Source organism: Lottia gigantea, assembly GCF_000327385.1.
Source record: "Lottia gigantea unplaced genomic scaffold LOTGIsca_106, whole genome shotgun sequence".
In the NCBI taxonomy this organism is placed as follows: Eukaryota; Metazoa; Mollusca; class Gastropoda; family Lottiidae; genus Lottia; species Lottia gigantea.
The window spans coordinates 53,230-69,604 of NW_008706902.1; the positions used below are offsets into that span (position 1 = coordinate 53,230).

Consider the following 16,375-nt stretch of genomic DNA (forward strand, 5'->3'; position numbering starts at 1 on the left):
GATGAAATACCATTCCATGTGCAATAAAACATTATGCATTACCAATTTGCTTTATTCTTTGTCTGTGTGCTGCAACAGGTATAGGCTTGCCAGGTTATTCCTTTATACAAATAGTTTTAACTAAAGAATGGCTTGCCAGCTTGCTCCTTGTGGGATTGTTAAACTCTGAGAAGCACAGGTGCTGAAATAGTGCCAAACCAGCATGTGGCACAATGTTAGTTTTCTAGATTATGATATTCTCCTCAGTCTCAAATAAGTGAGGGTTCTTCTGTCCATGTTGACATACTTTCTATCTAATTGTTATTGACTAGAACCCAATGGGTGCAAAAAGTAAATAGGAATATTTCATATTTCAAAATTTGAATAAAATCTAACTGGTAAAATCTTACTGTTCTTAATGCTGTCTTAACATGATTTGGATATCCTCATCAGGACTCTAAATAAAAAGTTGGAATTAAACCGAATGGATTTTTAGTATAAATCTACTGCAAAATCAGAATTTTCATCAATCATTCCTTCATACAAAATCATTAGACAATGATCTAAGATATTTTTTCCATTTGGGTGATGCTGAGTTATTAGACGCCCCCATTAAATATATTGGAAACGTACAATTGCCAAAAATGAAAGGAATAAAATTTCAACTGAAAAATTAGTCTACTCAAAAATGGTCTCACTGATAACAAAGAACAGAAAATGAACTTTTGAATCAAGGCTTTAAATGGTATTAGTGTAAATTTGAGACAAAAACGGCTGAAATAAATCGAAGTTACGTACAACTTGATATCCATTGTAAAAGAAACGAAAGAAATTGAAATCCAACGGGGTGGTACAAGTTGAAGGGCAAAAATTGAAAATTGCATCTCGATTGTTTAATGTTACTTGTAATGGAGTCTAAATTGATATGGTAATACTCCCATGCTCTAATTTTAGTGACAATAGAATCAGAATTAGTATTATAAATGCATTATTTTATGTAGATTTTCTGTATTCTAAATTCTACTTAAACTAAAAAAAGGCAATGTCGGTTATGTTTGTGTTTATTGAAGTAAACTCTTACTCTCTATTTCTCGATCATCTTCATAATGTCTAGCTATGGTAGGTAGGTACGGTAGATGATAAGTTAACGTTTGCTTCCAGTGGATGCTGATATCGCAAACAAGGTAGTTGTTGGTAGTCTTGGTAGTTGGATTGGTTCAAATTGGATGATTCTGTGTTGTTGGTGTAGTTGTCTATCTATTACAAACTTTGGCTGTTATAGCCTCTATTTAGAAAGGAATGATGCAATTTGATTGGATTGTACATCAGTGAAAACAGCCGATCAGATCCCTTGACAATTGTACAATCCAATCAAAATTCAAATGTCTACATTTACACACTTCTATAGGCCTAATAGCCTACAAGAAAGTTGACTATTGAAGGTAAAAACTATAAGATGAAGTTCGTAATAGATTGATATTGTAACGATGTATTTCCATTTAATTGATAGTGTTTGAACTTTGCCCCTGTTATGTTTATAGATTATTACTGTGAGATATCTAACTATGGTATATCATCTAGGCAAATATCATATGCCTGCAATATTGTGTAACTTTGTAGTACCCTGAGTTGTCTGACAGGTGTCCCTTGCTTTGTATGTTAGTCTACTAATAAACTTCTTATTGAATGGATGTGTTCCTTATTTCAATACACAACACCCCGAGACTGGACAAACTTCTCAAACCTTTTGATTTGAAGTCTTGGACTAATGAATGACGACATCCACCCATATAAAACCCCTGATTTTGGCTGCGTGGTAAAACCACTCACCTTCATGATGTGAACAGATTAGTTGGTAACTGCATTACCTGTTATTATTATAAAATGAATATGCTTTTTCTCACCTCAAAATCATGCTTTATAATATAACTTTAACCTACCCAAATTATTACATTCCAATGCAAATTGATATATTCATTTCTTTTTTCTAGGAATGATCCAGTTAATGGGTATGAAGCATATTTTACTGAAGACAGCTACAAGAAACTTGTTAAAGAGGACACTTTTGAAAGCAAGTTATCAAAAAGTATTTCAAGTATTAAATTACAGAGACAAGCCAATCATATTGTTCATGGTGACAAGGGCAATAAGTCAGTTTCGACTGGTGAAAAAAAGGGCAGTAACTCAGCAGTGAGTCAAAATGTAGTTAATCAAAAAGGGAAAAAGTCAAATCAAGAAACAGCTGTAAAGACAGAAGTAAAATCTGAGCCAGAGTGTGGTTCATCTGAAGAGTTTGTCTTACCAACATCTCTACTAGGCAGAAAGTAAGTTATTGGTACTGTTATGGGCCGATATATTGATTTTCAGACTGTGTTATTTATTTGCTGCTGACATGTGTTTCAGGTGAATATTCCATCACCTCATCTTTTGGTGTTAACACTGATATAAATATGATTTGATCCCATCTCATTACAAATTGTTTTTAATTGGAAACTTTTATTGGATTTATAATAAATAGGGTGTCTTAATATTTAATATAATATTTAACAAAATCGTAAAATAAAATAAGCCATTTGATTTGTTAGCTGACATAGTTCAATATCATTGCACTCAACAGAATTACAGAGTCAATCTGATATAAGATTTTCTACAATTTTCAATCAAATTCTTTCATAGGAGTTTAAATTTTGCAACTTCCTTTATCATTGACATTTAAGGCTGTGACATTTTCAGATTTGAACTCTTAGAATAAAAGTTGATAATTAAAGATTATAACGGTCTCCTAATGAATATGGCAATTATTAAAATCAGAAAGTCACTTTTAAGCTAAAATTACATATATGCATCATGCGGACATAAATGGCCCTTGTGGATCCATCATGCGTCAAATATGATTCCATATGTGCGTTAAATGTATGCGTTATCTTTCTTTTAACGCACAGACTTATAGACAGATGGATGCTTTAGTGCATTAAAAAGACAGGGAATGCCCACAAAATACGTCACATTTGGGAGATCTCCGCGTGGAAAGGCGTCCGGATGCGTCAAAAATTGCTCCACCTGACGATTTTTTTTTTCACGCATGACGGAGACCATTTGAGGGATACCGCTTCCGCATATATGGAATCATACCCTCTTAAACCAACCATTTCGATTTTTAACGCATGACGGATCCGCATGAAGTGTATGTGGAATCTTAGCTTTAGATATAATGATATTTATCGTGATTTACAAGTTCTATGTTTTTTTTAGAATTGGTGGTTTACAGAAGAAATCCAGTTTAACAAAAACAGAACAGAGAAAATATATAGATTTACTGTTAAAATATAGATACCATCCACCTGGTGTGAACTTATCTAATACAGAGAAAAAAGACTTGAAATATTTTGAGGTAAGAGAGATATAGATATAAACTGACTAGTAGATATGATGAACAGAAAAGTAGCACAAAAAGCTAAATATTTCACACATGTCTGTAAACATCTACCATATCAAAAATCTAAAGAAATTAACAATTATTTTGAATAAACTTATTGAAATTAATTATTATTACTAAACATAGATGAGCCCTATCAAAAATCTAAAGAAATTAACAATTATTTTGAATAAACTTGGTGAAATTAATTATTATTACTAAACAAAGATGAACCCTATCAAAAATCTAAAGAAATCAACAATTATTTTGAATAAACTTGGTGAAAATTAATTATTATTACTAAATAAAGATAAACCCTATCAAAAATCTAAAGAAATCAACAATGAATTTTGAATAAACTTGGTGAAAATTAATTATTATTACTAAACAAAGATGAGCCCTATCAAAAATCTAAAGAAATCAACAATTATTTTGAATAAACTTGGTGAAATTAATTATTATTACTAAATAAAGATAAACCCTATCAAAAATCTAAAGAAATCAACAATTATTTTGAATAAACTTGGTGAAATTAATTATTATTACTAAACAAAGATGAGCCCTATCAAAAATCTAAAGAAATCAACAATTATTTTGAATAAACTTGGTGAAATTAATTATTATTACTAAACAAAGATGAACCCTATCAAAAATCTAAAGAAATCAACAATTATTTTGAATAAACTTGGTGAAATTAATCATTATTACTAAATAAAGATAAACCCTATCAAAAATCTAAAGAAATCAACAATTATTTTGAATAAACTTGGTGAAATTATTATTATTACTAAACAAAGATGAACCCTATCAAAAATCTAAAGAAATTAACAATTATTTTGAATAAACTTAGTGAAATTAATTATTATTACTAAACAAAGATGAGCCCTATCAAAAATCTAAAGAAATTAACAATTATTTTGAATAAACTTGGTGAAATTAATTAATATTACTAAACAAAGATGAGCCCTATCAAAAATCTAAAGAAATCAACAATTATTTTGAATAAACTTGGTGAAATTAATTATTATTACTAAACAAAGATGAGCCCTATCAAAAATCTAAAGAAATTAACAATTATTTTGAATAAACTTTGTGAAATTAATTATTATTACTAAACAAAGATGAACCCTATCAAAAATCTAAAGAAATCAACAATTATTTTGAATAAACTTATTGAAATTAATTATTATTACTAAACAAAGATGAACCCTATCAAAAATCTAAAGAAATCAACAATTATTTTGAATAAACTTGGTGAAATTAATTATTATTACTAAACAAAGATGAACCCTATCAAAAATCTAAAGAAATCAACAATTATTTTGAATAAACTTGGTGAAATTAATTATTATTACTAAACAAAGATGAACCCTATCAAAAATCTAAAGAAATCAACAATTATTTTGAATAAACTTGGTGAAATTAATCATTATTACTAAATAAAGATAAACCCTATCAAAAATCTAAAGAAATCAACAATTATTTTGAATAAACTTGGTGAAATTGATTATTATTACTAAACAAAGATGAGCCCTATCAAAAATCTAAAGAAATTAACAATTATTTTGAATAAACTTGGTGAAATTAATCATTATTACTAAACATAGATGAACCCTATCAAAAATCTAAAGAAATCAACAATTATTTTGAATAAACTTGGTGAAATTGATTATTATTACTAAACAAAGATGAGCCCTATCAAAAATCTAAAGAAATCAACAATTATTTTGAATAAACTTGGTGAAATTAATCATTATTACTAAACATAGATGAACCCTATCAAAAATCTAAAGAAATCAACAATTATTTTGAATAAACTTGGTGAAATTGATTATTATTACTAAACAAAGATGAGCCCTATCAAAAATCTAAAGAAATTAACAATTATTTTGAATAAACTTGGTGAAATTAATTATTATTACTAAACAAAGATGAGCCCTATCAAAAAATCTAAAGAAATCAACAATTATTTTGAATAAACTTGGTGAAATGCATTTAATCAGATTTTTAAACTGGCTATGATAAGCCCTGGACAACTGGCATCTGAGTGTATTGATATTTGTTTGTATTGTAATTACAGTCACTGCAGGTTCGAGTAGCAGTAGAACAGAATGAATTTATGGGTAAATTACGAGAGCTGGCAGCCAATCAGGGAATATATAACTTTCTCTCACCAGATGGCAGAAGATACATAGAGGTTTGCAAATTTCATTGCTTTGTTAAGATTTTGAAGGGTAATAATCAGAATAGATATTATATGCATTTCTACCAGATGATTTCACAATATTATTATAATATGATGCACGAGAATCTAAAGAAGCATAGTTACAAGTCATGTAGTGGACCCATTGTCTGATAGAGTCTTGGGGAATTCAAATTGTAATCTTGAATATCACTGTATATTGTAGGAAAAACATGAAGGGAAGTTAAAACAAGTTGAAGATCTACCGAGATATTTTTTTACAATAAATAAACCTTTACCATTGAATGTAACTATTAATCCTTGTAGCCCACCACCAAATTTAGTGTTTGTCAAAACTCTAGCAGAACTGGTTAGTTGTTACTGATAACTGAAATTAGCATCTGCTGTTCTTGATAGAAAATGTAACTAGTAACATATCGTGGGTGACCGATTGAAACCTCGTATGATGGTTTTATTTTGTTCAAATATTTTTATTATTTTTTTGCCGCTGTATGTGGTTTTCATTCTTTGAAAATTTAAACTTTGTATAACAATTTGAGTACGCCGAAAAAGGAACATTGAACTTTTTTAGCTTTTGAATGGTAATAAGAAGTCAAAATGACCAAACATGGCATATACAAGGTATCAAGCGATCACCCAAGATATACAACTACATTGCGAGTAATCCAAATCTTTTACGTTTTTCCATATGAGCACATGATAATGTCTGTACAATTCTCATTTTGCATATCATATGGCATACCTACATGGGGGATCATATTATATATTATGATTATAGTCTCAATATAAATAAATCACTATTACATGGAAAGAAAAGGAAATAACACATTAATATGTTGGCCTACATATTTCATATTTTCCCCAATTTGTACTCTTAAAGTGTCCCAGCAAAGATAACACTTCAAACCATTCTTAAAACAGAGCATTGAATATCCATGAGCTCTTTTACCTTTGTCTGATTATTGTTGAACTTGACAGGTTTTCTACTGTAGGGTGTCCCAGCTAAGATAAGCATACCTATTATCTGTAACAATGAGAAGAAGATGATACCTAATGATTATGATAAAGTGTCTAGTCAATGTCCAATGTGTATTCAAACTGAATTAGAGAATAAATATTGTAAACAGGTAAATATATCAAAATAGCTAATAAATAAACATAAACTTTTCCAGGCAATAAATAAACCAAGTATTAATGATGTGAAACGAAAACCCAAAATCCGAAACAATATTTCAGCAAAACAAAGGTAGCAGCTAAAGAACTTTTCACATTAGAAAGTGTGCATTATGGATAGGGTACTATAGAAGGAAGCCTGTTCCCCAATCATATGTAAATATTGTTTATACAAAAACAAAGGTGTGCATATCTTTGTCATTATGTTATTGGACCAAGCTATTTATTGACAAAAAGAACTTTAGTCGGCTCATTGCCAAGTGGTTTACCGAGAGATAAGCTTATTGAAAAGAAGGAATTAAAGCACCCAAGGTGTAAAATCTAATTATTTCTCTATTTCTATATCAGGTTTGTAGTAAGGATAAGAACAGTGAGATATTAGCCTGTAAAACTTTCAGCCATATTGTTTTATCTACCAGTGTTTTACGTTGTCTGATCAACAACCATGCTCCTAACTTTAACACAGCCTGGGAAATACCAGTTACTGTTAAAACACATGATTTACAATGTAAGTAACTTTAACACAGCCTGGTCAATACCAGTTACTGTTAAAACAAATGATTTACAATGTAAGTAACTTTAACACAGCCTGGGAAATACCAGTTACTGTTAAAACACATGATTTACAATGTAAGTAACTTTAACACAGCCTGGGAAATACCAGTTACTGTTAAAACACATGATTTACAATGTAAGTAACTTTAACACAGCCTGGTCAATACCAGTTACTGTTAAAACACATGATTTACAATGTAAGTAACTTTAACACAGCCTGGGAAATACCAGTTACTGTTAAAACACATGATTTACAATGTAAGTAACTTTAACACAGCCTGGGAAATACCAGTTACTGTTAAAACACATGATTTACAATGTAAGTAACTTTAACACAGCCTGGGAAATACCAGTTACTGTTAAAACACATGATTTACAATGTAAGTAACTTTAACACAGCCTGGTCAATACCAGTTACTGTTAAAACACATGATTTACAATGTAAGTAACTTTAACACAGCCTGGGAAATACCAGTTACTGTTAAAACACATGATTTACAATGTAAGTAACTTTAACACAGCCTGGGAAATACCAGTTACTGTTAAAACACATGATTTACAATGTAAGTAACTTTAACACAGCCTGGGAAATACCAGTTACTGTTAAAACACATGATTTACAATGTAAGTAACTTTAACACAGCCTGGGAAATACCAGTTACTGTTAAAAAACATGATTTACAATGTAAGTAACTTTAACACAGCCTGGGAAATACCAGTTACTGTTAAAACACATGATTTACAATGTAAGTAACTTTAACACAGCCTGGGAAATACCAGTTACTGTTAAAACACATGATTTACAATGTAAGTAAATTCTGTAAATTTTATGGTAATGAAGTTTATTTTTTCCTTTTATCATTATGCCAAATTTCAGAACTCTTGTTTCCTTATCATAAGTCCAAATCAATGTAAGAATTGCAATAAGTGTTTAAAACTGAAGTTTCAGTAATGCTTCTCTTTGCCTCAGTTAGACATAGCTAGTAAATACTACTAATATACATATCCCTGCTTCTAACCTTTTGAATTTTTTACAGATCAAGGGCACACAATCAAACAAAAAGTAGTATATTTTGATAAACCATTACCTCCAAAAGAAGAATCACATCGTGATAAAAACACCAAATATCATAAATACGCTCTGAGAGCTTTCCTAGCACGCTCACAAAATAAGCCTAATGTTAAAAACAAACCCAATTCAGCTGTACCTGAGAGAAAGCCTAAAGCTCAAAAACAGAACCTCATTGTAAAAGAAGAAGATCCTTTTGGTGATGTATCAATAGATGATATAGAAACATTCGGTGCTTTTACCCTGACATCCAAACTAAAAGGTGAGATAACTATTTTTTTAACACCAGAAAAGAAAAGATTAAATGAAATTAATGGCCATGATACACATACAAAAGCTAGACAGTCTCTTTACAACCCCTCAACCTTTACAAAGGCTTTTCAATGCCAGACCACAAAAAATTGATGCACATATTTACCTGATCTAAATGTGTGGCCAACAAAAATTTTCTGTTTATTGAAAAAGGATTTTATTTATATTGTAGAATATTCTAAACCCCAAAAATGTGAAATTATAAAAAATGAAAGTAGAGTTAAAAGTGAATCAAGTAACAATGTGTCTGAGCTAAATAAAGATTTGTTTGGATCTGGAAGTGAAACAGACACCCCTTGTCATAAAAATGAAAATAGTTTTGTTCTTGAAGCTTGTTCTGGTACAGACAATGCTGTTTCAGAAACTAACATTGAAAATGAAAGTTTCTCAGAGCTTTCTGATTCAGATCTTACTGATAAGGAATGTCCTAAAAGTAGTCAGTCTGTATCTAAGGATGAAAATGGTGATAATAGTGCATGTTCTCAGGATGCTATAAAGTCAATACCAGAGTCAAAAATGGCCATTGAAGAAAACAACCAAGAAAAGGAAATTAAAATGTGTGAATCGAATACTTCTGAAGGAGCAGTTGTGTCCAACCATTCTACGGTTGCTTCAAATAAGGATTCTGTGACAAATGTTCCCAATACTTTAGAATGCAGCACAGGGAGTGAGTCTGAAGAAAATTTAGTCATTGATCTAGGAGATCTCAACTCGAAAGTCAAAAAACGCAAAGTTGAACAGATATTTTCACCAAAAGGAAAGAAAGACGAAAACTTTCTGTGTAACCCAAAACCCACTAAAGTTATAGAACTGTCAAAAAAAGACAAAAATGTTCCAAATAGAGTTCCATTCGCCATTTTCAAACAAAAATGGAAACTGAAGCCTTTGACCTCTGATGACCTTGACCAAAGTTCTCCAGTGGAAGATCAAAACATTGTGAGATTACGTAGTGGAAGAACAGTCGGTAACCTAAGTGGAGATGAAAGTTCATCCAGTTTCAGCCAATCAGATAGTGAGAGTGTATTCACACCACCGAAAAAGCCACGACAGATGGAAGAAATTACCTCCCCTGATAACATAAGCCAATCAGATTGTGAGAATGAAGTCCCTGTCAAGGTTATTCCGTTAGAAAAACGAGAGTATGGTCAGTTAATTATGGTTCCTAAACAACCAAAATATAAAAAGAAAGACAAATCAGCAACAGAAGATAATGGTACTCCAACCAGACGTGTACTGAGATCTCAGAGGAGATATAATGACTCACATGATCAAAATGAACCAATCGAAATGGAAAGTCTGGCGAATGAAAAGTTGACCTCTGTATCACAAGAAAGACGAAAGTCACCAAGGTATTTAAAATTGATTTTATTTCTGTCTTGCAATATTTTTCATAGGCAGATTGGTTTTTTTTGTGCTAGATGAGAAAATTTAGCCAATAGTCAAATGTTTTTAAACTTTTTTAATTAAGATTGAAAGAAATATGAAATTTTTCATGAATTTATAATTTTCAGAATTTATAGTACTAGCAGTGATGTTGATATGACTAAAGATATTGAAATGAAGGCTGCAGACACACCAGAATCTACAACCAAAGGTGGTGAAGTTGTTAAAAGAAAGAGAGGACGACCAAGAAAGGAATCGAATATAAAACGAGAACCTACCAAAGAGTAGGTTATTCATTCTTGCTTAGTTTTCAGTTTTATTATACGCCCACATGAATATATGGTCGTATATTGTCGTCGCCCCTGTCCGTCGGTCCGTCCGTCGACATTTCTTGTGAGCACTATAGAGACTACAGTTTTTATCTGATTTTGATAAAACTTGGTGTGATGCTTTAGATTGATAAGATCTCGGTCAAGTTCGAATTTGACATATTTACGATGAACGGTTTTTTAGTTATTCCCCTCGACTTTGTTAAAACGCGTCAAAATTTGTTAAAAATAGTTCGTGAGCAGGATTGAAGCTACAGTTTTCAACCGATTCTGATGAAACTTGGTGTGATCATTGGAACTGATAAGATCTCGGACAAGTTGTAACTTGACGCATTTTCAATGAACGGTTTTTGAGTTATTGCCCTTGATTTTGTTAAAACGCGTTGAAATTTGTTAAAAATAGTTTGTGAGCAGGATTGACGCTACATTTTTCAACCGATTCTGGTGAATGCATTTTAGATAAAATGATTTTGAGTTATTGCCCTTGACTTTGTAAAAACGCGTCAAAATTTGTTCGTGAGCACAATAAAAGCTACAGTTTTCAACTGATTCTGATGAAACTTGGTGTGATCATTGAAATTGATAAGTTCTCGGACAAATTCTAAGATGACGCATTTTCGATAAACGGTTTTTGAGTTATTCCCTTGACTTACAAAAAATTGTTATAATTTAATTGTTTGTTGTATTTGGGTTATTGATATTGATTTTAAAAAATTTTGTGTAATTACACAGCATAAATAACTGGCATATATATGAAATTGAATTCAAACTAATATTTTTTTTTCCAATATGAGAAAATTCGTACTTTAGTCACTGTTTTATCATTTCTGACAGCTGCCAGTGGGCGTATGTTACCTTGCCTCGCAAGCTATCTTCTTTAATATAAGCAAATTGTTTTTTTTAAGGGAATTACGAAGGCTGATAAGGAAAAGATGTTTTGTTGTTTGAATGAGACAATAAACTAGGGTTCTACAGACTGGGCATGTTCAGGAGTATGGATATTTCTCAATCTTAAATGACGTTGCCCAATTAGAAAAGATAAATAAGAACTACATTTCAATTAACCTACACCTTTCCTTTTTAATACAGAAACTATATGAAATAAGTACAAGTACTAATTTAATTGTTTCACTGACATATTTCAGCACACAAAATAAGGAATCTGATGGTAACAAGGAGCCTGTAGATAGAACAAGACCACCAGTGAGACGTTCTTTATCACTTGATAAAGAGAAAACTGAAATACAATCAAATACATTTACTAGGGTTACAGAGCTACATACTGAAGATAAATCAACTAGGAAAGAACTAGACCAGAAAGAAAGACCATTAGACAACAAAAACAAAATTATAAGTACGTAGGGGGGAAATTAAAGTGAAAATTTGGGATGTCTAATTGATACTCAACACACAATGCATTGTATATAATAATTTGCCTGTTACTGGGAGATAATCTGTAATTGTGAAATAGGAAAGAGGTTGGAAGTGGCAAAAACAATTTAAATGTTTTATTTGAACCATATATAGGTTAAGACTTTTAAAGAGTAAAGTTATTCCTGTGAATGCCCAATTTATCAACACCTATAATATTTTTAGGTTCGGGTACACCATGTTCTACCAAGAGAAAAACCAAGAAAACCCCAGAAACTAACAAGACTACAGAATCAAATCTATTGGATGATATTTTAGGAAAAACAGATGCAGAATTAGAAAAGAAAAAAGGTAAGCATCATTTACTGTGTAGGTATTCCCAGTTTTATACCAAACCAAAGGACATTGTAACAAGTTATATGAGATGCATAAGGTGTTAGAAAAGAAGGATGTAAAACTCCATTAACCCAGTCAGTTTTAGACCTAAGGTATTGTAACCTTCATCAATCGCATAAGGTGCATATCAATAGGATGTAAACTCCACTTCTTCATTCCAATGAGTTCCAGGACAGTAGGTGTACTTTCTTCATATAGTCAATTGTACATTATTTTTAGCTGAGGAACAAGAAGATTATCTGGAACCAATCGATGGTCAAATTTCATATCATTTATGGAAGTTTTCTGGGTTATCAATGATAATACGAACATATAGTCATGGTATGGTTCGTGATGCAAGACAGACATTCCAAGGTCACATTGTGCCAAAGTTAGAGTATCAGATAAAACACGGTGTGGAGCAGATATCACTGGAGGAAGTGAGTCAAGCATGGATATCATGTTATGTTAAACCATTCAGTCAGTTGATCAGAGGTAAGACTGATTCAGTTCTTATAGTCTTTCACAGGATATAGTCATCTGAATATCTGTTTTATCAGCTGGAATAGCTCAATTTCAGCCATCAATATCTGCTTGGACACCCATATGAAACTAGATGCTATTTTTACATGATTTTTGGTCAGGCTTGTAGTTTTGTATGACGCTCACCCATGCAGGATGTATTGTGATATTGTGGGTCATATCTGCTTGGTTGAATGCTTAGAAACTTAAAAAATTGTCACTTCAACGAAAGGGATGTGAATAGCTGAAATTGAGCTCCATCAGGGAAATTGTAAGATGCAAAACCAACTTGTCAGTACATTAAATATAATTACATTCACTACAGCGTTGTTCTTGACTTGATAGAATATGTAATGACATAAGTGTTGGATTAAATCTTTGTATAGTTCCAATATATTTCAATTTATTTATTGGTGAAGTTCTTGGTTCTGAGTCCTTGACTTACTTTAAATTTGACTGTATATTAGTCATTATATATGCCTAATCTTGTAGGTAGAATCTCAGCCACCACCTCTGAGTTATTGATGATTGAAACATTAGATTTAAACCAAATACTGTCTCAAGCCACAAATTTCAAGTAAGTTTTAGAAACAAATGCAAACTGAACATATACACAGCTCTGAGCGTTGCAAGATATGTTTTAAAGCCTATCATTAGTGAATAAGAAAATATAACTCTTGCGTATGCATTATATAAATCTAGTACACATATCCATGTCACATATTATTAAAAAGAAGATAGAAAGTATATTCTGATTATGAAAACTACATCAATGTGGGATAAATAAAAGAATAAGAAGTGAAATTCAAGCCATGAAAATGTATGAAAGTTTGTTATTTTTCTTAGGAAAGAGGCCCATTGTAATAGAGTTTACTGCTTATGACCTTACCTTTGAGTTGTAATTTTGATGACCAGTCGGTTCTTCTTGTTTTTGTATATATTTGGTATTTCAGTGTAATTGGAGCCTTGTGCAGTTTACATAATATTTTGATGACAGTTTACAGGTTTGTTGATAGTGACTTAACGGGTTTATTCACTCCATGTAAGGAAGGCATGTTGCATAAGATAATATAAAAAAAGTACTGTTTTTCTGTTGGAACAATAATTCGAATAGCTCTGTATGGCAATGTCTTCCTTTGTATGAGATCACTCAAAAACAAAAACAGCAGAATGACTTTTCACTTTCATTTCATGATTCATGGTTATTTATATATACAGTCAGTACATTGGATATGGCAATTGTATTGAATTGTACAGAGCAGTCATAGGCCTTAGGTGCAAATCCCCCGACACTATGATGCAAACGACAGCAATTGAGAGGTTTTCTTATACATAACTTAAATTGTTTTCTTCCAGTTTAGAAAATGGAACATATTTATTAAGTCATGAAGCAGGTGAAGCACATTGTCATATCAAACAGGCGTCTCAGTACAAACGGTGAGTTACAGTAGCCCTTTAATTCACATTTACATAGACATTGAATAACAGTGGATGTCAAACGTTAACTTGATGTCTGATAAGAGACTATGATATTCTTGGCCAGCCCTGAATCTTGGATAGATCTGATGTTGATTATACATACATTTGTGGATTGAAAATGTAATTTATATTCGTGAAGGTATAAAGTTAGAAAATATTGCTCAATTTAGAATCAAAAATAATTTCTTTTAAGCAATCAGTAGCAGCAATAGCAGGGAAACTGAAAGGGACAGATTTGATGTTACCATACCTTAATCTCGTAATTTTTAGCTAATCAGTAATAGTGTTCACAACTTACCATCCAGATATACTTTTGAAAGTTAAAAAGACATGTCTGTTTTTGATTTTGAGACTATATCATAATATATAGTAACACGAATTGCTTAATAAATGCTACCCTGGAAAATCTTGGGTTTAATTGTAGTTCAGGTCAAGAAAGTGAATTGAGATATTATAAACTGAACAGTGTCTTCATTAACCTTATAAGATGCACAGAAATAGTACAAGTTTTGTCTTCATCTCTCATTATATTTGTGTACTAATTGTCCATCTGTAATGAATTTTGAAATTAATGATTGATGAAAATATGAAAAGCTGTTAAATATGATGATACATGGGAGATTTTATTTTTTGTTTTGAATGGTAGATTTTCTTTTTTTTAAGTCTGGCATTTAAAAACAGGAAATGAGCTTGGATATTTACCAAGTAATCATTTTTCTATATGACTCACAAATAATTCTGTTTCTGTCCTTACAGTGGTGCTTATGACCTTCACTTTAGTCATCAAGGTCACATTAGAGTAAATGAGATGAAGAACGAATGGTTTCCTATAGACACCAATATTATTCTTCCTCACCATAAAGTTCAAGGTCGAATTCCTGCTACATATGAACCAGAAGGTAAGAAAGGTTTTTTTTGGGGTATGGTGAAACTTAGTTTAAATTTGATTTGACATACATCTTGACTTAGTTTCAGTCGTCAATATTTATGGATAGCCAATCAAATACACTGTTTACAGTTGACTGATAATACAAGCCAGAATATCTCAAAATCCTGTCATATTGTCGACATAATCTCGACGAAAGGGCACTTGATAGGTTATTTGTGTTGCATAATGAATTCATAAATTCACTTATTTTAACCCTTCAACCAACATCCAAGAAGAATGTCGACTTAAATCTTTTTGATTGAAGCTCTCTTCTCAAGTCAAACAGATATTTCTAAATTAGATACAGATGCACATATTTTAATTACATCAGCTGGTTGGTCAACAGAATATTTTGTAAATTTTTGAATTTTTCTCTTGAGTAGTTATATGATATGACTCGACCAAACTAGACTTATTTGTGGTGCAATGAGCAAGAATTTGATTTTTAAAATACATGCTGTACTTTATATTGTAGATTTTAATACTGGAAATAATTCTAAGAAACGAAAAGGAGGAAAGAAAAAAAAATGGAATAATAAAAAATAAAAAATAATTCTAGAAAACTGTGTCTTTTTCATACGCCAATTTTATATTGTCGTCACCCATTACCGTCCGTACCTCCACAATTGCTCGTAAACACTGTAGAAATCACAATTCTTCACAATTACCCAAGGAATAACCCTATTTAAAATCAGATAAATTGAAAACTGTTTAAAATGAGTTATTGCCCTTGTTTTTTAAATGCTATAACACACTATAGAAAGCACAATTCTTGACGGATTGTAGCGAAACTTGGTATGAGTGTTGGTTATCACCCAAGGGTAAAGCCTATTGAAAATCAGAAAAATCAAAAAAAATTAGTATGAGTTATTGCCCTTATTCTGGAAAACGCGTTCAGTTTTAAGCTAATTTTTCATAGGGTATTTATGACTTTTAGTCAATCAAATTCAAAAAACAATAAAGTTTAGTACATTTGCTATTTATGAAGTAATCTCTGTTTATATACTTAAAAAATGATGGCCAAGTTGAGATAATATTTCGAATTCGCTGCAGCTCCAGAACTAATCAAAACCAATTTTTATACGCCCACATGAAATGGGGGGGCGTATATTGCCGTCACCGATCTCCGTCCGTCCGTCCACAATTGCTCGTAAACACTCTACAAGGCACAATTCTTGACTGATTTTGACGAAACTTGGTATGGTTGTTTGCAATCACTCAAGAATGAACCCTATTGAAAATCAGACGAATTGAAAAATATTTACTAGGAGTTAATTGCCCT

At 31.5% G+C, this 16,375-nt stretch overlaps 1 protein-coding gene across 1 annotated transcript; it reads left to right on the plus strand.

The window, feature by feature from the left end:
- Positions 1 to 1,085: 1,085 nt before the first annotated feature.
- On the plus strand, positions 1,086 to 15,652 carry LOTGIDRAFT_237405 (hypothetical protein; the record flags this gene model as incomplete). The annotated part of the gene is made up of 18 exons (XM_009046741.1): positions 1,086 to 1,102; positions 1,971 to 2,303; positions 3,232 to 3,370; positions 5,475 to 5,591; positions 5,803 to 5,946; positions 6,590 to 6,724; positions 7,119 to 7,278; positions 8,363 to 8,656; positions 8,879 to 10,055; positions 10,218 to 10,373; positions 11,564 to 11,772; positions 12,015 to 12,140; positions 12,405 to 12,659; positions 13,179 to 13,263; positions 13,640 to 13,690; positions 14,043 to 14,123; positions 14,922 to 15,064; positions 15,569 to 15,652. 18 exons carry the CDS (start codon positions 1,086 to 1,088, stop codon positions 15,637 to 15,639), a joined length of 3,693 nt encoding a protein of 1,230 aa, XP_009044989.1. The 3' UTR covers positions 15,640 to 15,652.
- Between the last annotated feature and the right edge of the window lie 723 nt (positions 15,653 to 16,375).